This window comes from Varanus komodoensis, unplaced genomic scaffold (genome assembly GCF_004798865.1).
Source record: "Varanus komodoensis strain SLA01 unplaced genomic scaffold, ASM479886v1 scaffold16, whole genome shotgun sequence".
NCBI classification, from domain to species: Eukaryota; Metazoa; Chordata; class Lepidosauria; order Squamata; family Varanidae; genus Varanus; species Varanus komodoensis.
The window spans coordinates 15,328,131-15,353,484 of NW_025335468.1; the positions used below are offsets into that span (position 1 = coordinate 15,328,131).

General features: G+C 39.0%; 2 protein-coding genes across 2 annotated transcripts in view; both read left to right on the top strand.

The window, feature by feature from the left end:
* IPO7 (importin 7) overlaps positions 1-3,359 on the top strand; it is a 51,499-nt gene extending 48,140 nt beyond the window's left edge. Inside the window, exons 24-25 of the mRNA XM_044425532.1 lie at positions 500-616; positions 1,139-3,359. Coding sequence (XP_044281467.1) covers positions 500-616; positions 1,139-1,236 — 215 coding nt within the window. The 3' untranslated portion in view covers positions 1,237-3,359. The remainder of the gene's footprint in view (positions 1-499; positions 617-1,138) is intronic.
* A 5,564-nt stretch (positions 3,360-8,923) lies between these two features.
* Positions 8,924-25,354, top strand: part of ZNF143 (zinc finger protein 143) — a 42,410-nt gene continuing 25,979 nt past the window's right edge. Inside the window, exons 1-7 of the mRNA XM_044425564.1 lie at positions 8,924-9,994; positions 15,323-15,441; positions 15,690-15,782; positions 18,536-18,619; positions 21,223-21,303; positions 22,565-22,782; positions 23,202-23,232. Of these exons, the coding sequence (XP_044281499.1) occupies positions 15,330-15,441; positions 15,690-15,782; positions 18,536-18,619; positions 21,223-21,303; positions 22,565-22,782; positions 23,202-23,232 (619 nt within the window). The 5' untranslated portion in view covers positions 8,924-9,994; positions 15,323-15,329. The remainder of the gene's footprint in view (positions 9,995-15,322; positions 15,442-15,689; positions 15,783-18,535; positions 18,620-21,222; positions 21,304-22,564; positions 22,783-23,201; positions 23,233-25,354) is intronic.

A 25,354-nucleotide genomic window follows, 5' to 3' on the forward strand; every position in this document is an offset into this window, starting at 1 on the left:
TGTGTTGAAAAAGTGGGTCAATAAAATGTCTCACATTGAAGAACTTGTAGAAAATGTTGGGACATTAGATGTGCAGAGGGGCTAGAAGATTCAGGGATGGAAGAGTATGAGAACTGCAGTTGAGGCATTCCTTAACACTGACATGGGTTAGTGTTAGGATGGCTAGCTAATTTCTTGACAAAAAAAGGAATGCCCACCTTCCATCCTTGGAAAACAGCTTTTTTATTTGCTCCTTCATCGTGCCTTTTTGTACATGATTCTACATTGTATAAAATGCCTCCCTATTCAAATGCAAGAAATTAAAACCAGCTTTTAAAAAGCTCCCTGTGAAAACAAGTTAGTAGATCTACACGTTCAACCCTAATGCTACAAAAATGAATATGAATGCTTCTACTTAGAAGACTATAACTGCAGAGAGGTGCTTCTAAAAAATAGAGAACTGTGATTATCTTCAGTCTGATCAGAGTTTCAAATAATTTTATGTCCCTTTCTTCCATAGCAATTCAAAATCGTAATCCTGTGTGGTACCAAGCATTGACACATGGGCTTAATGAAGAGCAAAGAAAACAGTTACAGGACATAGCAACTTTAGCAGATCAGCGGAGAGCAGCCCATGGTATGGATGTTTCCACAAGGTTTTATACAACTGCTTACTGTTAAATATGGCTGTGTCATCATTTTACTAACAAGGCCTGTGCCAACACACATGGCACTGAAAGGACTTCATCTTATCTGTTCTTTGAAGCCAAGCAAAGTCTAGTTAGCTCTTGGATAAGAGCATTCTACAAAAGGAAATATACCTAATGTTAAAACTAAAGAGGGGAACAGGGATAACTGCATCAGCATGGATTTGATGTTAACAGATGGAACTAACAGTATGATCCTGAAGTGGGTTGTTGCATAAGATAGAATAAATTTCATTTTCATTATTCAGATTTTGTACTATATTACACTCTTACAAAAATAAAATATGGGTCTATAAAATATGTGATTTTGAGACTCTTGAAGTGTTTTTTAAAAGTTTTTTTTTAAAATTGCCTTTTTGTAGTTTGAATTAAGAATGAACATGAAGAACTCAATACAGCTTTAACAAACAAAGTTTGACATTTGGATAATTTAATTTTCCCCTCCCTTTCAGAATCCAAAATGATTGAAAAGCATGGTGGATACAAATTTAATGCTCCAGTTGTGCCAAGTTCATTCAATTTTGGTGGTCCAGCCCCAGGAATGAATTGAATTATCACTACTTTTCCTCCTATTGTGTGGTTGTAGTGAAGAGCTTGTGTTCCTCCCAATATAGTGGTTCCAGAACTGGTTCATGTTATCTACAGCTCACTCTAAATGAATTGGTAGATTGAACACTTTAAAAAAGCCAACCCAGGAAGTGGGACTTGATCATGCAACCTAATACTGGAAAGAAGGTTTTATGAAGAACCTGACACTTGAGCTTCAAACACGCTGTGGAAATCAGAAATCAGGAGGGGATGTCACGAAGGCAGCTTCCTTTCCATGAAGAAAAAAAGGCATTGGCTGCAGGACTGTTGGAAAGGTCTCATTTACAGTACACAAGCTGGAAGGCCAATTTAATTTTTACACCTGTGGGACTGAGTATTTGCCCAATCTTCTTCCCCTTTTCCTTGCTGGGTATCTATTCTTTTAATGTACATAAAGGTAATTGGATAGCCTTACTTAACACTTCATCATTTCCATTTATCAAGATATTGTTCATATGTAGAATATCGGACACTTATTGTAGCACTACATAACTGATTAAATCTGTAAATGATTTAGCACTTTCATATTGAAACAAGCCTGCTAGCCTATGTACAAAAATAGCAAAATGTTTGTTTATAAAAAAGGGATGTTCTGGGGAAAATTTCAAGTTATTAATTTAAAACTAGCAGTTTTGTACCTGGTGACTTTGTGGTGCAGTCACCACTGGTTGTGACTTGAATTTGGTTATGTGAAAAGGGGTTAGTGGTATTTCACTGCTGCTAAAAAGGAAAAAAAATGGCAACATCCTCTGTGTCCTTTGTTTTTTCTTAAAGCTGTCAGTGTGCAAGTGAAAATTTGGATACAGAAACCTTCATGTTTAATCCTGAGATGGGAATTAAACTTCTCAGCAGCATGAGGAATCTGACACGAAGTTCTGCTTTTACAGGAGTGTATTTTGAAGTGTGATGTTGAAAAATCTATAGGCAATCTATTAAAAATAATTTGGCTAACTTGGGTTGGGTTTGAGTGACATTTTATTCCCATATTTGGGAATATAATCTCATCCTATTATTCCTTTTCCAGCACCTGCATTAGAGGTTTTAACATCTCCATCACCTCTCTTTTCCTCTCCCACCATACTTTTTGATGCCCAGAAAGAGATTTGCTTGCTCCAACTAGAACAGCAGCCTGGTTTGGATGACCATTTCAAGCTTATTATTCTGAAATATAAGTGAGCCTTTGTCCATGTATCAAACCAGCAAGGATTCTATCCTATACATATTTAGACAGACAAAAGTCCTACAATTCCTAGCATTCCTCCAGCCTGGAATGCTAGGAACTGTAAGGCAATAGTATAAACATGCATAGGATTTCACCCTAATTCACATAAGCATAAATTCCTGTTTTGTGCAAACCAGAATGGTTAGAAGATTCAGTAGAAGAAAGAATTCTAAAATAAACTTGTGATTTTGAATCTTGGCTTGTTCCAAAGCTGGTAACAAATATTTCATGGTTTGTATTAAAAATATATTGTTAGAGATATCTGGCATAATTGTGGCTTGCATGAAGGGGCTATGTACACAAGCAAAAGGCTTGCTTATATCTTGGCATATTAAACTGAGATATAAGCATCTGAACATGGCCTCAGGGTTATCAAGTACAATTTTTGAAGCAACCATTCTTTCTCCTTTATTACATCCTTGCCTCCAGGTGGTAGAGTAGCTAGCATTTTGACTAGAAAGGCAACAAACTCCTCCCTACTGGGACCACTATTAAAATGACTCAATGAAGATGCCAACATCAAAACTATCTGACTGGGCTGGCTTAGTGCCCCATCTATAAAATACATACATGTAGAATCTTACATGCTGAGGTTTTTATTTTGTTTTTTGGTTTTGATCTTGCCTTGAGATCACTGATGTCAACTCTTTTATTTAAGTAAAATGTTTCTTTCTCCTGGCTGTTTTTATATTCTGTGTCATCTGCTGTTACAACTGATACTGAACAAGCTACCTTAATTTAAATGTAAGCCTCCCAAACTTAAAAGGCAGGTTGAAAATTGAACTGAATTTATATCTATAAAAATGAAACTGAAATGAACATATATATTATGATATTCAAAAATGCAGTCTTCGGAAAATCAATTTGTGTGATGTGTGTTTTATATATAACAAATGAGTAGGGGCATGGGGTGCTTGGAATATAAAGTTCCTGATAGAATACCTACCTCATTTGTTTCCAACCAGACCAAGGGCTGTCCCTTTATACTTAACCTTTTTTCCTTTACTGCCTATTTCACCCAAATGTAAATTTTATTAAGGGCAGGGCTATGTAATGCTGCCACTGACTAAGAAAAGCATCTTCCACCTATCCTTTTTTCCATTCAGGTTCTGGGTAGACTAGCTCAATAAAGTTGGATTCCTGAACCTGTCTTGAAAATACTTTGTTGCTGTTTTGTCTCCTGGGTTTTTTTTAAAATTAGATGTAATGTGGCTTTTCTTTTATTGTATCATAGACATGCTGCTTGATTTGTAGATGTTGTTACTGTTTAGGCATTCTAGTTCAGAGACTAGTATTCAGAGCATGTTCACCCCTGTCAGTGTTCCTCCTTTGCAGCCCACATACCTTATAAACTAATATCACAACCACCAACTTATATTAGGAGAATCTACCCAAGTTGATAATAAATTGTGTTTGGTTTAACTGACATTACAAACCTAAATTATAGTACTGAGAGCTCATAAACTATCTTTACATCAAACATGCTTAAATCCATTTTTAGCTAGTTGTTCCAGTATTAATTTGCTTTGATGGATATTAAAAGTGTAGAACTTTTATTTCTGCTAACATATGCCTCACACTTTAGTATCACAGAGTTTGTGGTGACTGCTGACAGTTATAAAACTATAACTATTTTATGGCTAACAGATACTTAAATGGTAATACTTTCAAGTAATTTCACTGAAATGTAGATTTATTTATTTATTTATTTAAAACATTTCTATGCTGCCCCCATCGCAACAAAGCCTCGGGGCGGTTCACAAAGAATATATAAAAACATACATAAATAATAATAATAATAACAATTTAAAAGAAAAACATTAAAAAACCCCTGGTGCATTCTCGGCTAAAAATTTTAAAATCCTAATTAATACAATAATTTAGCAATTAAAATAAGTTTTAAATAAAAAGGTCTTAGCCTGGCGCCGAAAAACAAATAATGACAGCGCCAGGCGGACCTCTCTGGGGAGCGCATTCCATAGATGGGGTGCCACCATATACACATGCATGCATGCACACACAAAACATAACCGCTGGTCTTTACAATCTAATGGGTTGAGTTCCTTTCTGAACAATGTTTTGAAGCCAAAACTAAAAAGATGACACATGCATCTCAGACAGGTGTGCATATTTATGCAAGAAATTAAATTATGTGACACTATATAAAATTTGAATAAGACCAGAAACAGATTTACCATCTTGATTTATGATATGCGAGAACTAATCCTGAAAGGAAAACAGTAGTGGATGTTTCACCTACAATACTGACTCGTTTAAATATAGAAGCTGTACTAGAGAATGAACAATGCACTTACTTTCTCAAGAATGACCAGTATTTTGAAAGGCAAGCATCTTCTGCAACCTTGCACTGATGAAGTTATTTCTGAGCTCACAAAGAGGTTTAAAATGAAGCATGTTTTCCAGGGGAAACAGGTGGTGACTGCTTTCATACAATATACTAATAATGAACTCAAGGTCTTCATGTAGCCACAAGGGTACAATCTGCACACTACAGAGAAGTGTGTAGGGAACCTCAAATGTAAGGTATCCCACTTTAAAAAAGTCCAATGAGCATGGCAAACTCAAAGCTGGGTGTTTAGGGGCAAAGAAAACTAAAAATCTAGAGGAAAGCCTAATGGAATTATTCTGGAAAAGGTTATGGCTGACTACCAAGCACCAAAACAAGATTATTACATAATGCAACATTCCATTGTAGGCCCAATGTTACGATTCTTTCTAAAAGACTGAAAATTGGAGTGATAGTAGCATTGTTGCTACTTTTCAGGAGGTCTGCCTCATACATGCATTCATAATTTTTTGGGAACTATGTATTTTATTCAGGAAATCAATGCTAGAATATTTGTCGCACAGTATCTTTTGAAATACCGAGATACTTGACAGGTAGCTGTAAGAGCTGCTTCATGCAGTCCTCTGCTTAACTAGGATGCAAAATGAATGCTCTTGAGGTGGGAAATAATTTCCATATGTCAAGAGAGTACAGTGGAATTTTTTCAGACTAAATCTTTCATAGGCATATAATGGGTGCATTCACACATAAGTAATGCCACACATTAACAGCATGGCATCTCACCTTGTGTCCTGGGTTCAGACAGGAGCACCCAGGCACATGGAGGGCATCAGCACAGCCACACATGGCGGGGACTGAGGCACAATGAGCTGTGAGAAGAGTTTCCTGTGGGACCACATGTGAGCATCCACCAGGGATACTCTTCTGCCTGGCCACAAGGAAGGTGTTTGTCTGCAGCTGTGGCAGGGAGTGGGAGACAGCAGGGCTTTTTGCCAGTACATAGGAATGTCAGGGACAAGATAGGAGCGAAGGGAAAAGAGGACAACATGGGCTTTTCAGGGGAATCACTCTAGTGGCAATGCCTGTGAAAGGCAACCTTCCAGGAGTTCACTGGCTCCTAGAACAGCATGAACAGCCATTTCCAAGTGTCACTCCAGTAAAGCCACCAGATTTGGAGTGTGATCACTGCTGCTGGAAGTGTTGCAGTATGATGCCCCACTTCCTGCAAGATCCTATCACCACAGCTGGGCATCCAAAAGTGCACATTGGCAAGGCAGAAAGGGAGCACAGTGCAACCAATCTCTGGTTACTGCTTACAACTCAGCAGTTGCCAGGCAGATTTGGACAGTGACCAGCAGACAGAAATGTCTGCAGCAGCTGTGATTGCTCCTACAGCAGAACTTTACAGTGAAATGTGGAAACCATGTGCAAGCAGTTCCAGGATTAAAACAAGCAATAGTGCAGCATGGAAACCTTAAAGAAAGCTGTTGTGTTTCTGCATAGTTCATGAAGATCAAAAGTGCCATCCTTTACCTAAGTCAGGAAAACATGCTATGATAGCAGTAATTCTGTATGAAGCAATGGTTTCTGAAACATGAGAGTTTAAATAACCATAACTCATTGGATTAGAGTTCTCATCGAATAGCTCCAGTTTGAACACCCAGCACTCTTTTAACTGTCTGGACAGTTACACATTCTGAATGGTCAGTAAGATAACAAAAACGTATTAATTAGAAAATTTTATGTTCACTACGTTTGTTAGGATGGTGATGATCTAGGTTCAAATCCCCAGCAGGCCAGGAAGCCCCCTTGGTGCCTTTGGGATAGGTAATTACTCTCAACCTTAAGTATTTTACAGGTGCTGGTAAGAAATGTGTGCATCGCCTTGAGCTCCTTGGAAGTAGTAAATGAAGAGCACATAATAGCAAATTGTGCATTTCTTAGATACATTTGGGTAGAAAGCCCTACAAAAATCACATTTTAGGGCTTTTCAACATAGTTATCGAGGACTGGGAATAACGAATGAGGTTCAGTTCACCTAACCAACAGTTTGTACCTGAAACGGTAGTCAATTGGGTTGTCTCATGGGTTTCTAACCCATGCCTTCTAATCCAGCCTTCTAACCAGTTTGAGAATGAAGTTCTCAAATCCGAATTCTCAAATCTCAATCCGAAGTACATTTACTAGAGAATAAACAACTGAACACTGGGGCGTTTAATTTTGTTATCACACATAGGATTGCACTGAATCTTCTGTATACGGAGAACAGAAGAAAACTGTTAGAGCAATACAGAACCTACATCAGCTTGACCACAAAAATATGCGGCATCGATCTTAAAACATGCCTGGTGGGAAGAGAGCAAGAGGTGTTCTCATCTTAACAGGAGTGTAATTAAATCTCCCGTGAAAAGGACCTCTGCTTTCACTGTGGTGGCAAAGAAAGCCCCCACTTTTCCCAGGCAAGTAAAATCTTGAGTCCGAGCCAAACCCTATGTCAAAACCCTCGGCAGTTATTTTCCACCGCTAGCCTTCCGAGCTAGAGATATCTGCCTAACCGCGGAGCTTTCCCTTAAAACCATAGCTACTAGGCAGATCAGCACCCTGCCTAGGTTCACTACCTTCTCTCCTCGCGAAAAAAAAAGGAAAATGGCGTCTATCCCTTTTCCCCTCACTGACGCAAAGGCGCCTCATCCGACGTGATACAAAATGGCGTTTGCAGAGGCCCCGAACCTAGCATAAAATAGCGTCGCTGTAGCGTGGAGGCGGACACGTCGGTTAACAACCAATAGATAGGGGGATAGGAGCCAGAGAGATCCAATGAGAGCTGTGGGCGGTAGTTTGAGTCGTAGACCGTCCAATGGAGTCTCAAGCAGGCGCTGGTTGCGGGGCTTGCTTGCACAACTTTGGGAGGTGCTGGGGTAGGCGGGCGGGAGCTGAGACGGCCGTTTCCTGTCCTGGTGCATGGTGGTCGGACGGAGGAATTGTTGGAAAATTTCTCGGCGAGGTTCGTATATAAATGTGTTTTTACCCAGTGTGCCTTATTCTAAGCGCCGCCATCTCCGGCTGGGACGTTTCACTCCCGGGCTCGGCCTGGCCTAGTCCCTCGGTGGCGATGTTAAATGGAGGGTAAAGTGAGGGAAAAGGAAAGAGCCGCGCTAGTATCGTGGCTCATATTAATAATAAAGCCGAGGCGTCGCTGCCACCGCCCGGCTGTGTGTTCCCCCTCCCCTTTTCCTCCATATTCCGTCTTAGGCCTCAGCGGTTCCCGCCTTTTTTTTTCTGATGCATTTGTCTCCAGAATGACAACTACCACAAAAAAAATAATAAACTGATAGTTCGGAGTATTCGAGGTATAGGACAGGCTGATCGAAGCGGATCACCGACTTTCAAGGGTGTGGGACTGGGAGAGCGTTCATTTTAGAGGCTGCGTCACTGGATGGGGCTCGTCCTGCTACGGCTAGTGGTGATATCAAAGATTCGTATCAATGCTGCCGCCGGTGATATTTCTGTCCCCCCAGCCCCCTCTCCGACAGGAGCACCAGGCAGATGGATTTATCATACCAAAACGCCACATGGGTCCTACTCGTGGTGGATTTACACGCCGTATCCCTCAGTGTGGAGCAGTTTTTGCAAGAGTACACATGGTCGGGGTGGGTGGTGGAGAGGGAAGAGAACCCATAGAATTCCCCAGTAAGTTTTGATACGATTTCTTCTGTGGTCGATTATCATTCAGTTGACTGTCAACCAATTAAACCAAGTATCAACCAATATTCACTGACTAAATCGTATTAATTAGCAAAACTAATCAATGAAGATTCGAGATCAATTGCTGAAAAGATAATAGATTATTTGGTTCATTTGTGCATGCCTGTATCACAACAGGCTCCATCTTGGAATAGAGAAGATGGAATACATCTGAAGTGGTGCTTGCCATCCACTGCTTTTTGTTCAGTTTCTGTGGTTAAAATGGTTCACTTATGGCAAGGATAAATTATGAGGACAGAAGGTTTTCTATTTTTGTTGTATGTTTATATTGTATTACCACTATCCAGCAAAGGTGGATGTATTCTGGGAAGACGCAAGTAACTGTACAAGATTGCAGTCATAGGTGCGCACTAATTTTACTATTTCAGTGGATTTATAAGCTTGTGGAACTCCTTATATTGACATGGTTTGCACCTTCTTTTTACAGAATCTGGTGGCTCGTTCAAATTGTCACATGGCAAATGTGGTCAACCATCACCTACCCTGCTGTGGCTTTGTTGACCAAACCTGGGCAGCAAACCTTGTTGGGTTGAAGGTTGTTTTCCCTACCAACATTGCTCGGGTTCTGTGAGGTGTTTCTCCTTCAAGCCATGCTGATTGGGTTGGATAACAGTTCAAGTAATGCCTTGGTGGGAGGTTATGCAACTTGTGCCTGGCACCTGCTGTGGCTTAAACTACCATGGCTTGTTTAGCCTGCAATGATTGTGCAAACTAAGCCATTGTGTCCTATGTCCGTTGTCATAAAATAACAGACGAGGCTAATTTGAAAAGGATATGCTGATGACACAGCAGTATATCATTTTGAAGCATTAAGATTTTCAATTGGAAAACTCTATTCTTAACTACTGCTCCCACAATACCTAGCTGTCATTATGGGCTGAAATGGAAGCTTCCTTATATCTGCAGGAGTGACATGTGGGTGAAATTCCACTCATACAAATTCTGGATGTATTATTATATCTATTAAACATTTATTTATTAAATCCTGTATTTTAGATTGCCTAATTACTTTCTTTAGGTTTTCTATACCTATTTTCTATACTTTTGTTTTCTAGAAAGGATTAAATACTTGTATTAACAATATGACAACCATTTAAAAATAATTCAGTTTGCTTGTACTAGTGCTTTAGTGTTTACGATTAGAGGAATGTTTTGTCTATTATCAGGAAAGTCTCTAACTGAAGAACTACTCTCCAATGTTAAACATTTCCAATGATCAGGACTGATAAGTGACATAACCCTTAAATCAAATGACAAATTACATATGAACTACCTTAGTAATGAAGGCTGAGGAGGTTTCTGATTTTAATAGCAAATGCAGAGTGCAGAGCACTTTCATTGTCTGTAGCTTCTTTTCTGAACCTGTTTTTCTCAGCTGGGTGACCTTGAATGGACAAAAAGAACCTACGAAAGGGTAAGCAGCAGGTAGGGGTCAGCATCAGTCACAATCCTGTTTTGCTGTTAAATATTGATTTCTAAATAGTTTGGTCAGATCTGTGTTTAAATACACAAAATTGATGCCATTCCTTTTAAATCCAGCCCAGACTGACGAAGTATAGAATGTAAGTATGAACTCAGAAATCTCTACAAGTCACTGTTCTCTTTTTTGATATAAGAAAAAGCTGTCATTCAAAAAGGTTCTCAGGTACATTAAGAATGCATTCCTCTTGTTATCTCTTTGAACTGTACTACACATCTCTTTAAAGGGATAGTGATTTTATTCTGACATAAATAAAAATGTCAAAGTGCTTAAGGGTGCAGTCCTTTGCATGTTTAAACAGGGGGAAAAAAAGTCCTACAACTCCCAGTATGCCTGAGGCAGGCAGACTGGCTGGGGCATGCTGGGAGTTGAAGGACTTGTTTTCTGGCTGAATGACTGCAGTTTAAGTGTATCAAAACAAGCATCTGGTGTTACCTTGAAAGGGTATCTTACTTTGCTTGGGCTCTCTTTTTAAAGTGCAAGAATGATGTTTAGCATTTAGTGACTTACCAATATTCCTTTTATTTATCTACCCAGAACCTGATGAGTATTATAAATTCAGTAATAATATCTATCAGACCTGGGGCTTACCTTTGATTCATAGGCAGATATTTCCATTAAATAAAGCTAATTGTTTTGTTAACAGAGCTTCCCAAAGGCAAATTTTTGTAATTAAGATTGCATAGAGTATTTTCAGACCTACCTACCTTTTTGTTTGATGAAATTCAATTTATGAGGAAAACTAAGGGATCTGAGCCTTTAGAAAAGTACAAGTGGGCTGCAATCATGTACCCACTTACTGGGGACTAAGCCCTCCTGAATGCAATGGAATTCAGTCCTGACGTTAGAAGCACAATCCTGCACTTGTCCATTTGGAAGTAAGTTCCACTGGGTGAATATGCAGAGGCATGGAGAAGTCACAAGACCATAAGGATTCATCCTATGGTTCCAATACATGCCATTCTATTTCTCACCAGAATAATGTACTGAACCCACCTGGGTGATTTTACAGTCTGATGTTATGCCCTCTTAACTCTACAATTTACTCTGTTCTTTCATTACGAATATTTATTTGTACTTGTTAATCGAGCAGCTAATATTTCTTATGCTTCAAAGGTAGAAATTTGCTTTTATGAAGTATATAAAATTCAGTATTCATCACCCACACCATAACAAAAAAGTGTGGTTGATGGACATATTACAGATTAAAAACCAGCTAGTTAACAGTGAAAACACTATAGGGCTGATCCTTGGAATAAAATACATTTTTCAACTTCCTGTGATTTCATCTCTTTATTCCATTATATGATATAAGCAAATTCAGAAAAGTCTTTTTGTGTATTTTAAACAATAGCCCAGTAAAAGTATTGAGTCACTCCTTTCTCATATTCTTTCGAAGAATTCATAAGTGCTGTTACTGAGTGATTAAAAAGTTGCATAATTGATTTTCAAAAGTCTAATTTAGATTTGTATAAAGGGTGCTTCATTAGTGTCTTTTTTGCCTGCTTCTGCTTAGTGCTACCAAAATGTATTTTCGGATTTTGATTCTACTTAATTAGAAACATTTCCAAATTTCTAACAAGAAGCTGCTTCAAGTTGAATGATCCCTTTGAGATTAGGTAATCACAGGTTCAACTGGATGCAGAAAGTCATATTGAAAGTCTATCGTGAAGTTGTAAATCAGTATTTGTACTGATCATTGATAGGCTAGTAATAATATTCTCCTGTTTATTAGGCACATTGATAGTACTAACTCACCACCACTAGCTAGGAGAAGCATGTGAACGCTGTGCAGAGTACTGGGGAGAAAAGGATGCAGTTCCTTTGAATACTTCAATGTGCACATATAAATAGAGATGGGGGAAATTTCAGTAAGGGATTGTGTGTCCATTAATGATCCTTGCTCTGCTATTAGACTTCTACCTGCAATAAAAATCCAAGGAATTGCTGAATGGATTTAGTCCTTTCTGGACTGGATCTAAATTGCATTAGGTCTGGATTGGTAGTGCAGTTAGAGTAGCAGAACTGAAATTGCTTCCCCCATTGTCACCATGGCAGAGTACTGGAGAGCCTGCTGAATGTTTTCGCCTGTGGTGCAAGCAGGAATCAGCAGATCCCTGAAAATCAGGCAGAAGTGCTTTTTGTAAATAGAACTCTACTTATGGACGGAAAGTGCTTCCACCTGTTTGGAAGATTTCCTGCACAATAATCTGACCTGTTCCACATGGTCCCTGATGCTCTGCATAGTATTTTGGGGTATGTGTGTGCAGGACTGTTGTGGGAGTGGGAATTCTATTTCCAACAGCACGGTTAAATGAGTCTACATCTAAATCGAATTTACTGTTCTTCAGAGTTTTCTATCTCTGAAAATAGGGATCATAGTTACCTTATTTTATTGCATTTATAACCCACCTTCTTTCTCTAACTAGCAATTTAAGGTGATTATATGATTTTATCCTCACAACAACCCTGCAAGGTAGATTAGGCTGGCAGTAACTGAATCAAAATTGCTTGGTGAGTTTCATGTCTGAGTGGGAACTAGAGAGCCCTGAACTTCTGAGTCCCAGCCCAGTGGTCTCACCAATACAGCACACTGGCTTTATTGTCACTAAAGTGGTGCTATATGATTATGTCTGCTCAGCAGACATTAGAAATTGTTGAATGAGACCATGCCAATTACCTCTTACATAACATGGGTATTGGTTGACTCATGGGTTATAGTGGTTTATTCTTACATGCAAACACTGCACTGTGATTTGACTGATCTGCTGATGATGAACAACCCAGGAAGAGAATTTATGATTTGTTGCTGGGTTGTGAACCCTGGGTTCTTTGGCTAATCCTAACCCATAGTTAAGTGATGGTGCAGCGTTTGTGCATAACAATAACCTATGATTCAATGACAACCCATACCCAATCTGTACTCTGGATTGTTTTTGACATGCTGCAATATTGGGTCTTTCTGTATCTAGCTGTGTACCAAATACAGATAAAATGACTAAAGCTAATTAGCCTCAGCAAATTGAACATTATAATGTTTGAATTTGTTATCCGTGGAAAGTACTAATAGCCTTTATTTAAAAAGACACATGGTTTTGTCTCCCATTGTTTCAAGTTTACACCTTTGCAGTTCTTTCCTGCTCTTAATAGTGATGCTTAATAATTAAAGCTGCACAGGATCCAAGAAGAATGCTTTATCACTTACAACAGTAATCTTTTCTTTCAGATTCAAATCTGGCTATTTTTAAACTTGAAAATTGCGTACTTTATTGCGCTCTTATGTGTTTCTCAGAAAATTACAAATTATAGATAATGCGGATTGTAGCATGCCTTATAATAGTGTTCTGCTATTACAGGGCCTGATTAAAAGAGAATGCAGGGAAGGACTTAGGCTGAATCTTATTTTCAGGCTTTCTGTTCCAGATCAAGGAACAGATCTGCATACAGAAATGAGCAAGCAGAACTATACTGCCTTCCTCATTCTTCCCTTTCTAAAATCTTCCTCAAAAAGAGTGTATTCAGTTCATCTTCCTGGCTAAGCTGCTACTCCTCTAAACTTCCTTTAGCTTGAAATTGGAACATTATTTGGGATGAGATAGCAATTTGTTGCTTTATGGGAAATTCCAAAAAAGCCTGGTGCTGAATGATAGATGGATGTTTTCACCTAAGCATATTCTGAGGTAGGCAACCATAGCAGGGATCTCCATGTTTGGGGTCCCTAGTAATCAGCATTATAGTTAATATAGGACAGTGTGCTTTAGAGTCAGTTACACTATTGTTCTGGGGTTTGCACAGGCATATCAGCACACAATTCAAGGTGCTTTTATTCAAATACAATTGAACAGAGGCAACATTTCAAAAACCTGCTATAAATAGCTTATTATAAAAGAATTGTATTTTTTTTTCAATCAACCCCCCCACACCCCCAAGTTGCTCAGATCTTGAAAAATTCAGGGTATTTTTTCCCAAAGACAGGTCAGGGTTGGCATGTGCAATACACCTCATACCTTTTTTTCCATTTGGAAATGATGAGATGGGACTATATCGCTAGGACACTGCCCTGGCCTGCTTTTTGAAGTTAGTGCCTGGTTAATGTGATTTATGTCCCAAAGTTCCTGATTTAAGTTCAGGTAATATTAGCTCAGTTGATGAAGAAAGAGAAGAGAGCTTACTGCTTCTTTCACGCTCAAATTATACTAATGATTAAGGTCCTCCCATTCAGTCATACAATTGAGAATCAGTACAGTTGTTTTTCTGAAGGGATAATGGCCATCTTGTGCTTGAGGCTTAGATCAAGGACTGTGTTAACAGTTCTAGTAGTTTCTCAGACTCTCAGCACAGCGTGTGCTTTCTACTTTTAAGAAATTAATGACATCCAGCCTTTCTTGACTTACCATTTTTACTGATGCAACAGTTAGTCATTGACTCTACATCATACTTGGACATACAGATCTATTTGTGTGCCAATGTATGCCCAACACCTTACTGCACAAGGTCAAGATTTACTGGGTTTAATGTTCTAGAAATAGGATAGGGCATAAGTGATTTTTCTTTGCCTCCATTAGGGCTCTAGATTAGTGCCTACCTCATCAGAAAGTGCTTTTTCTTGCCAATTTGTGGTAGTTATTTTCATTTTTTTAGCTATGTAAGCAGGAGCAGAAGGTCTACACAGCTAACTTGGATGATGAGATTACTGTCCCCCAACAATTTAGCCAGTGTCAACCCAGAAATATAGTAGAATGGCCTTTTTCCAGAACTATTGATTCACAGAAAATACAAGAATTGTACAAAAATACAATTTACAAGAACCTTTAAATCCCGCCCCCCCCCCTTTCTTTGTGGTATATGAGCACTTCATACAAGACACTTCTAGTTTGTCTGCTACACAATGTGTTTGGGATTGCCAGTCTCAGCTTTTGTCACATTAATTTTATTACATTTATTTATTCATGCATACACACACTTCTGAACCTTTAAAATGCTGCAATCACACTTTATAGAACTGAAATCTTTGAAAATGATTAGGACTACACATTTGTGAAGACTAGAAATAACATTCCTACATTTTAGCAACGTTTATGATTTCAAGTTTCTGCATGTCCCCACACCCTCAAGTATGAGACTCATGATTACCAGAATTGGCAAACTCTCTTCGAAACAAAGGTTCATCAGAAATATTTCTTGGTGTGAGAAATACTGTTAAAAACTTGGTGTGAGGAATATTATCCTGAACTTACTTCTAATAAATTATGTAAATTCTCTTTTACGTTTAGGTAGACAATGTTATTAGCCCAGATAAATCGAGACTCTCAGGGAATGACAGAGTTTTCCGGAGGGGGGATGGAGGCTCAACATGTAACTCTCTGCTTAACAGAAGCTGTAGCTGTGCAAGGTGAGTAATCAGGCTAATATCCGTTGCCAGTCAGTGTGACAAAATGGATATCTTTGTGAACTTAATAAAACATATAGTGACATTTTGAGTGTTGAAATGCACCATAGAAGTTAATCAGAATCCATACCAAAATGGTTAGATCATTTTCCTTCTGTATCTAGAGGATCTTCATAAAAGTTTAAGAATGAAATTCAGGTTATGTATTACAATCATAGAGCAATCTTAAATGTTTTGTTTTGTTTTGTTAGATGGGGACAACTTGGACAACATGGAAGGAGTAAGCTTACAAGCAGTTACACTTTCTGATGGTTCCACTGCTTACATACAACATAATTCTAAAGGTATTTAGACTATACAATGACTAGAATAGTTTATCTAACTGAAAACAAACTGCTTTGTCTTTTCATACCAAGGTAAGTTTACAAAGCTAAATTATATTGGTTTGTCAATAAAGGCTTGGGCAGAAGATCAAACACTTTTACTCTATATTCATTAATTCAGAGCAAACACCAACCCTGTGTTCACAGTAATGGAAAAGTTGAATAGCTGCTCTGCATATAAACAGTATTGAATTAACAACAACAACCAAACAACCTCAAAAGAAATCAGCTCCTGATTCATTAACTCTGTTCTGATATAATGGGCGTGTTTGGTGGCAGTTCAGAGTAAATTAAATCCAGAGTTTGTTCTTGGGTTAACTTGGGATTGCTCAGTTTGTGCCACATGGAAACAATCTATGAATATGACATAGGTGGTTTATTGTTGGAAATTGAAGGTAGATTGTGCATAGCTCTACAGTGCATGTTTTTGTCATCATTGTTATGTGCTGTCAAGTTATCTTCAAGTTATGGCAGCCCTGTGAATGAAAGCTCTCTAAAATGCCCTATCAGTGATATCCCTGCTGTGGCATCCTTTATGAAGTGAATCCATATCTTATTTGGTCTTTTTGTCTTCTGCTTTCAACTTTCCCTAGCACAATTGTCTTCTCTAGTAAGTCTTGCCTTTTCATGATATGTTCAGCTTACGACAGTCTGTTTTGTCATTTTTGCCTCAAGGGAAAGCTCTGTTTTTGTTTTTTCTTGAAGTACAGAAGGAAGAAAAATGTGAAAAAAAGAATGCCAAGGGATCTTACACAAATATAGCATATGCATTAATAACCTGAAAACTCTTAACCTCCCCCAAAATTACTATCTTTCTGGAAATTAGTACTTTGTTGAAGCTCACAGAAAAAAATAAATATAGTTCTCCAAACCAAGAAATTTTCCACTCACTTTGAATCGATTATAAATAATCGGCAACATGTTAACAAGCTCCCTTTTGTTCTATAGTAATTAAACTACATATAATAGAATTTCCATTTATCATTAAACTCTTCAGTCAGTCTTCTGTTTCCATAATTAGTTAATTTAGCCATCACTGCATACTCTGCCAACTTAAGAGAAAGCTCTGGTTTGACTTGATCTAAGACCCACTTGTTGATCTTTCTGTTGGTCCAGGATATTCACCAAGTTCTCCTCTAGCACCATAGTTTCATTATCCCACAAATAACCATCAGAAAAAATACACCTATATAAATGCATATAGCTCCTCTTCTCTATAGCTTGGCAGTTGAACTTGTGGTGGGGTCAGGTGGGTCAAGAAGCTCCCTTTAGCTCCAGTGGAATTGCTATGCTAAGGATGGAGCTAAGGAAGAAAGGCCATGGAATAGGAATGAAAGCCATGTAGGCCAGATCTGGCCCAGGAGTTGGCAGTTCCCTTCTTATGGTTTAATTAGTTTAACTGTGTGCATACTAGAGTTAAACCGATTAACCATGCCTAACTTGCCTTTAGAATGGCTTAGGCTATGGTTCTGTTCATACCTATCTGGAATTAAGTCCTATAAAGCTCAGACCTATTCTTTATCGAGAAATTGTAGGAGACTGAAAGCAAGCGTCACTCTCAATCAAGATAGAAGTAATTATTGTGTTAGGTTTGTTCATGAAAAAAAATTATTGGTGAAGGAGTGCAATGCAAGGGGAGTTTTAATAGAAGAAAACTGCAAAGAGCGTGTGTAATGAGAACACAAGGATAGACATCTAGCACTAGCAAGAACTTGTACTGACATATAACTATTTAAAAGTAGGGTAATACAGTATTTTAAAAGGCAAGACTTCCTAGTTTGAATTGTATAGAATGGGACTTTAGCTATTGTGGTATATGCAGAGACTTATAATGTTACAGGTTTAGGATCAAACACACCCTAACCCGACATTTCTCAGTTGTTTTAATTCAGGTATTTCTAGGCCCTTTATGTTGATACCTTGCTCAGCATTTGTTTTAAATAACTATGCTATTCTTATTTAATTTGAATCAAGTAACAGCTATTGTTTAAAGTGAAATATGGAGTGCAATCCTGAAAGAATTAGATTTAACAAAATCTCCTTGTGATCTGGGCTAATAAAGAGATGCTATATGAGAAGTGTCCCAGCCTTTTTTCTGTGTTAGGTTTACTGAAATGCAACTATGGGAGATTGTATATAATACTGTTGTGCCAGTGCAATTTGCACTCACATCCTACTTTGGTTGATGATGAAGTCATTAACAGGGTAATATGTCTCCTGAACCCTATCTTATTTGGCCTACAATGAGATTTAGTTATTTATTGAAACACAGGTATAAGACTAATTTGACATAACTTCCTTTCTGAGCTATACTTATGGGCCCCAATGCAGATTTCTTCACATGTATCAACAAAGTTGCATTAAAGTTGCTGCCTGCTATAATCTCTTTCAGATTGTATGCTCAGTGGTTTCAGTTCATGTCTCTGGAGTGTAGGAGATTGAGTAAGCACGTGCATTCAGTCTCCTCACTCCCCTTAACCAGTGATTTGATAGAATGTACATCATCTATGTGACTTTATGTGCATGGTTCCAAACCAGCAAAAGGAATAGCCCACACATTGCAGATGGTAGATGCAGAGGTCTTGCCTAGAGTGTTACCTTCAAAGATTACTTTTGTATGCAGGGGACCCAGTCCAGGAGTAGATCTACAGACGGATCATTCAAACTTGACTGAATCAATGGTTTCTTAATTTTTCAATATGCATGTATTTCAGATGGCAAATTAATGGATGGGCAGGTGATTCAGCTAGAAGATGGCTCAGCTGCCTATGTCCAACATGTTCCCATGTCTAAAAGTAGTAAGTATATTATCATGAAGACAAATGCAATGTAATACATGATTTTTCATAACATTTCATAAAACACTTTTATAATGTGAAGTTTCTTCCATTTAACTAATATGCCTTTTAGGGTACCTATAAAACTTTAAGACCAGGTGTTACAGACTGAGAAGTGGGATGACTTTCCTACTGGTGGACCCCTTCTTCACAAGGGATCCTACAAGAATGCATTAAGTCAGAATTGACTTCCTGACACAGCCTAGTCTGTTCAGATGCTTGGAGAGTTTCTGAACCATTTTACCAAGGACTGTTTTCTTCAGGCCAACCCCTGGAAATTAAAAATTAAGGTGCTTTGGAATTGTCTTGCCCAAAGTCCAGAGACATGCAATTCAGCCAACCTTTTGGAAAAACCTAAGAATTTATTTATTTATTTAAAGCTTTTAGCTACCATCCAACTATTAAAGTCTCAGGACATTCTTACAATAAAAACAGAATGAAATGAAATGAAGCACAGCATCCAAATAATTTCAATAAAATAAAATCCATATTAAAACCTAGTCAAATCTTAAAATAATAGGAAAATAAAAAAGGTTTTAGCCTGGCGCCGAAAGGAATGAAGAGTCAGAACCAGGTAAACCTCTCTTGGGAGTACATCCCATAACCAGGGTGCCACCGAGAAGGTCTTTCTCCAGTTAGCCACCCCAATAATCTTTAAGGAGGGCTCTGGAAGAAGGACCTCTGCCCCAGATCTTAAGGGGTGAGTAGGCACATAGGGATTGTGGCAGGTTCTTAAAGAGATGGGAGTATCAGACCATCTTATTTGTCTCTTGAGAAACCTATATGCAGGTCAAGAAGCAACAGTGAGAACTGGACATGTAACCACTGATTGGTTCAAAATTGAGAAAAGAGTTCGGCAAGGCTGTGTACTGTCACCCTGCCTATTTAACTTATATGCAGAGCACATCATGAGAAAGGCGGGGCTAGAAGAATCACCAGTTGGAGTTAAGATAGCCAGGAGAAATATCAACAACCTCAGATATGCAGATGGTATCACTGTAATGGCAGAAAGTGAAGAGGAACCAAACAGCCTCTTGATGTGGGTGAAGGAGGAGAGTGCAAAAGTTGGCTTGAAACTCAACATTAAGAAAACTAAGATCATGGCATCCGGTCCTCTCACTTCCTGGCAAATAGATTGGGAAGAAATGGAGGTAGTGACAGATTTTATTTTCCTGGGTTCCAGCATCACAGCAGACGGGGACTGCAGCCAAGAAATTAAAAGACATTTGTTCCTTGGGAGGAAAGCTATGGCAAATCTAGACAGCATACTAAAAAGCAGAGGCATCACCCTGCCAAAAAAAGTGCATATAATCAAGGCAATGGTTTTCCCAGTTGCAATGTATAGCTGTGAAAGTTGGACCATAAGGAAGGCTGAGCACTGAGCAATTGAGGCCTTTGCATTGTGGTGCTGGAGAAGACTCCTGCGAGTCCCTTGGACTGCAAGGCGATCAAACCAGTCAGTCCTAGAGGAGATCAACCCTGGCTGCTCTTTAGAAGGCCAGTTAGTGAAGATGAAACTCAAATACTTTGGCCACCTAATGAAAAGGAAGGACTCACTGGAGAAGAGCCATTGCTGGGAACAATTGACGGCAAAAGAAGAAGGGGACGGCAGAGAACGAGGTGGCTAGATGGAGTCACTGAAGCAGTCGGCATGAGCTTAAGTGGACTCCAGGGGATGGTGGAGAACAGGAAGGCCTGGAGGAATGTTGTCCATGGGATCGCGATGGGTCGGACATGACTTTGCGGCTAATGACAACAACATGGCACATAGGGATTCCTATACATTCCTTCACTTAGGAAAGAGTACAGTGAGAATAATAGGTGTGTCATGAGTGGAGCCAGCTGAAGCCGGGCTTCAGCCTAGATGGCCCAGGATGTACCTTCTGACTCACTCTATTTCTATGTGTCTATGAATTCTCATTGAAAATAATGCAGCAAAATTTCCAGATATAAGGACAGGTTTATATTGACAAGGGCGGAGGTGGGGGAGGGATAACACAAGGGGAAACTATCTGTTACACAGAAAATCCTAAATAAAATAAGTCTAATCCTTTTAAATTTTACTTGCTTGAGTAGATTCTTGGATTCTACAACAAGTGTAGAATACATTACACTTAGGTTGGTCTGAGAGACAACATCATATCTTCAACTACATGCTATGTGGAAGATTCTGCAAGATGTGAATACAATCTGAGTTTCTTAAAAGCTGGTTCCTTAGTGGAGACTAATTATTGTTCATCCAGTAACGTGACAGCCTCTATTTCTGATGTTAGTGCGCTAGCTAGCAAATCAGAATATTACGGAATCACCTTCCAAATGATCTTAACCTTTTGTCTCAAAATAGCCAGCAAGTTTGGACCAGTCAGTGCATTAAAAAAAAATCTGCTTATTGACAAGGAAGAAGTTACATTACCTTAACTCTTCAGGTATCCTTGTCTGATGCCATTTAGATGCTCTAGGGGGCACTTTTGAGCTACATCAGAACATTGAGATTTCTTGCATCTGGTCTGCATAATTCGTGAATGCACTATGTTACTAAAGTGACATTTTTTTTCCTGATGCAGGAGATAGTCTTCGTTTAGAAGATGGGCAGGCAGTTCAGCTTGAAGATGGAACCACAGCTTTCATTCATCACACATCAAAAGGTAAATTATATTTTGGCTTGTGATCAGTTTTCCACTAATTTAAGTAATTGCCATTTCTTCTTTGTGGTCTCCATGCAAATCACACACCAATGGGGCTTGATGCGCAGCGTAGGCCTCAAAAGGAAATGGGGTTGGTGAAAATTGCACCCTTTCCCTCAGTCAAAGTCTTGTGTGTGAAATCCCATCCCTGGATAGTCTGGATCCAGTCCACCTAATAAGGATAAAATTTTGTTAAAATATTGAATGATATATTTTACACTATGACCCAAGGTGGATAAAAATCAAAGATTTAAAAATGGATTTTAAAAATGTAAGTCAGGTTTTTATTTAAATTGGATTTTTAAAAAATAAAATGCTTTTTGAAGAAAGTTCTATCTAAAGTTAGCTTTCTATTTGAGATATATTGTAGCATGAGGTATATTCATACAATGTTTTTTTTTTTGCTAAATGTATTTTATTAATCCATTCACAATGTCATGCTCTTTCAGAGTTTCTGTAAGATTATTGGATATTTTTTTGTCTAGAAGATAGTATAATAGATGCTTGGTTTTTCTGTTCTCAAGACTGAATTTGTGTCTGCACAGATCACATGCCTCTTCTTCACAGCAAAAAATTTATAAAATAAACATACAGAGTTGAGAAAAAGACCTTAATCCCATTGTTCATTTGAAAGTCTATGTACACAGAATCAACCCCTTACCTCTTAAGTGCTAAGTTTCAAAAAATTCAATGAATAGAATAGAATAGAATAGAATAGAATAGAATAGAAGAAGATTGTTGGAAGTGGAATAGATCTGCACAAGAAGCTAAGTGTGAGGAGGGAGGGGCAAGCAGTAGAAATGAAAGTGAACCCTTTCGAGCAGAACACTCCACAAGTCTTTGAATCTTTTTGTGCATAGCCTGAGGTTTATCATATTATTCTTTTCCTGGAGGAGAAAACCTATAATGACAGCAGGCCATGAAAGTAACCCAGTTTGGGAATATTTTAATGAAGTTCTTCTCCCTTCTGGTAAGGCAGGCATGCGTGCAAATTATGTAGAAAACCATGATTTAAATCTAGTCCTACTAATACACACTTTTTTCAAAAAACAGCATTAAACATTGTATAAGAAATTGTCAACTGCATCAGCATTCATACATACATTCCATATGGTTGAAGGGAATAGAGATTTTGTATCAGCATTACTTGTGCCCCTCTTTTAAAATAAATTCACATGCAAATTTGGTCTGTGACTTAATAGTATTTGAAATAATTTATCAGACAGTTACGACCAGAGTGCCCTACAAGCAGTACAGCTGGAAGATGGAACCACTGCTTATATTCACCATACTGTGCAGGTGCCACAATCAGATACCATCTTAGCTATTCAGGCTGATGGTACAGTGGCAGGTCTTCATACAGGAGATGCTACCATAGATCCAGATACTATCTCTGCTTTGGAACAATATGCAGCCAAGGTAGGTTTTGGACTAAAAATTGTATATCCTAATTGTGTGTACTATCTGTATTTTGCAACCTAAGGAAACATGGTGGATTTGGTTTCTATGAAAATTTTAAAGGTTCAGATTAGATGAGAAAAAATAGGTTGCTTCACAGTAAGTGGTAAAGTAGGTATAAGGGGCAAGATTGGCTCTAGTCAAAAATAGAAATGAACATTAGATTCCTCTGAAAATGGTGAGAGAATGGAAGATGGAGACAATGCTTGGGTAGGAAATGGAAGAAGAATACAACAGAAGTATATTAAAAGGAATGCATAGCATATCAGAAACTAAAAGAAATAAAATCTAGTTTGATGAATGCTTAGAATGGTATGCTCACCATGGCATTTGGTATAAAGCAAAATAAATAAGAATTATTTACAGCTTCTTAGAGGAAAGAATGCTTGTTCCTGGAACAGGACAAGTCACCAGAGCTCTCTTCTACTTCCAGTGCAAACTCTAATGCCATTTGAGGCAAAAGAACATTCACTTCATTGGATCACTTGTTCCCAACCTGCTGCTGCTGCATTGTCCACCCTGCTCCATTCTTGACACCCACCAGCTGGCTCACACAGAGAATGCTCTCAATGTGAGCCAGAGTGTAGACAAGGATTTCTGGAGAGCAGTGTTGCCCAGAGAAAGTACCTGGTATGGCTCTTTGGAGAGCTGGCAAGTCCTAAATACTTGTCTCTTTATCACATGTGATCTGGGAAAGTTGTCTCACAACACCTGGCTCAGAGAAAAGTTCACCCCAAAGACAGGCATTTGGGCCTGGCCAGTTTGCAGCGAACATGCTTACTCTCTGGCACATGCTGTGAGAGGATGAAGGTGTGAAGGCAGGTAGGCAAGAGCAGATGCACATCCTTAGTTTTATTCTGAGAATCTCAGAACAAAAGGGAAGGCAGGCAGCATTGGCTCCTTTTTCACTGCAGCATTTACCACAACAGAAGAATGGAACTGGAGGGTGCTGTGGAAACCCCCTGTAGTGCCTCTGGTGACTGCTCCAGAGTCCCCTGCTGGACTTGCTCTCCTGCTGCAGCAAATACCATGGCATAAGACTAGCCAGTGGGACTTTTTGGAACCCATGCCTGCTCTCTGTTTTTTTCAAACAAGGTGGTAGGGCTTAGTGTGCAGTTTGTTGCTCCTCCAGCTTTTTTCAGGAAGTACTAGCTTCCCATTGTTCTAGTGCTGGGATTGGATACTGCCTTTTTCTTTTTCTTGGTGTCATTGTTTTCCCTCATTTGGTTAAGACCTGCTCATGAGATGTTCCCGCTATTAGAAGTGGACAAGGAAGCAATTTATGCCAGTTCCCTTGCAGCTTCATATCTGCCTTGCTCCCCTCACAAATTACAGGAAGCTAAAAGATCCTTAAATAAAAACAAGCAGAAATTTCTGAAATAGGAGTTTTGCTGACCTGTCTCATTCTTGAAATAAGATTTTCTGTTTGTTTCCGGGGCTGCTTTTGGAAGCTTTGTCTTCCTGCAGTGCATCCAGTTGGTCCTTTCTGAGAATGCCAGTGATACTCCTTGAGAACAATTGCTCCATTGTCCCTGAGACATGTTGGACAAATAAGAGTAAAATCTTTTAATGCTCCACTTATATTTTTTTGCTTTTACATCTGTGTATTTATAATTTTTTCTCCAATAATAATTATCCAGCAAAATATTGAAAAAATATTAGTAATCACATATAACATTTCATCTAAACCAATTGAAGTGGAAGACCTAGCAGAGTGTTTTCAGATTCTTTCTGATGGGATATTAAAGTGAAACTTAAATAAGCAAAGTTTGACAAATAAACAGTGGTGCCTCAGCTCACGAATGCCTTGGTACATAACCAAATTGGGTCACGAACAAAAATTTCATGAAAATTTTGACTTGGGTTGTGAACTCCGCATTGGGTGGCAGCCAAGATTGCAGCCATCTCCCCACCCGCCTGAGTGGGAAGAGGGCCACGATTGCAGTTGCATTTGTGCAGGGAAGATGTGCGTGATCACGGGCGCACTCCTGCAGGAAAGACAGGTGCAATCTCGGCCATCCCCCCCCCCCGCCGCCCAACCAGCACAATTGCGGCCATCTCCCCATCTCCACCCCTGAGTGAGGAGATGGCCACAATCGCAGTTGCGTTCATGCAGGGAAGACATAGAGGAGCTGACGACAGAAGAACTTGCTGAACTCCAGAGTGAGCAGCAGAAGGCACTTGCTGAGGAGGATTCCACTGAGGAAGAGGAAGACAGGGAGGAGGTTAGCAGTGATGTGATACAATCCATTATGAAAAAATGGAATGAGTGCCAGGATTTCTTTTGAGAAGCACCACCCCAACATAATTATAACGAACAGAGTGTTGAATCTTATGAACGATAATGTGGTCTCTCATTTCTGGAGGATTATGCAGCTCAAGTGACTATAGACAGATTTTTCACCAAAATTGATCCTGCAGCTAAGAGACAAAGAAGAGAGGAAACCCCTGAAAGAGATCTCCCCAATGTCCTTATGGAGGGGGACTCTCCCTCAAAACAATAACCTCCCCCCCAACCTAGGTTAGTGTTCTCCACTGTACTGTACTGTACTGT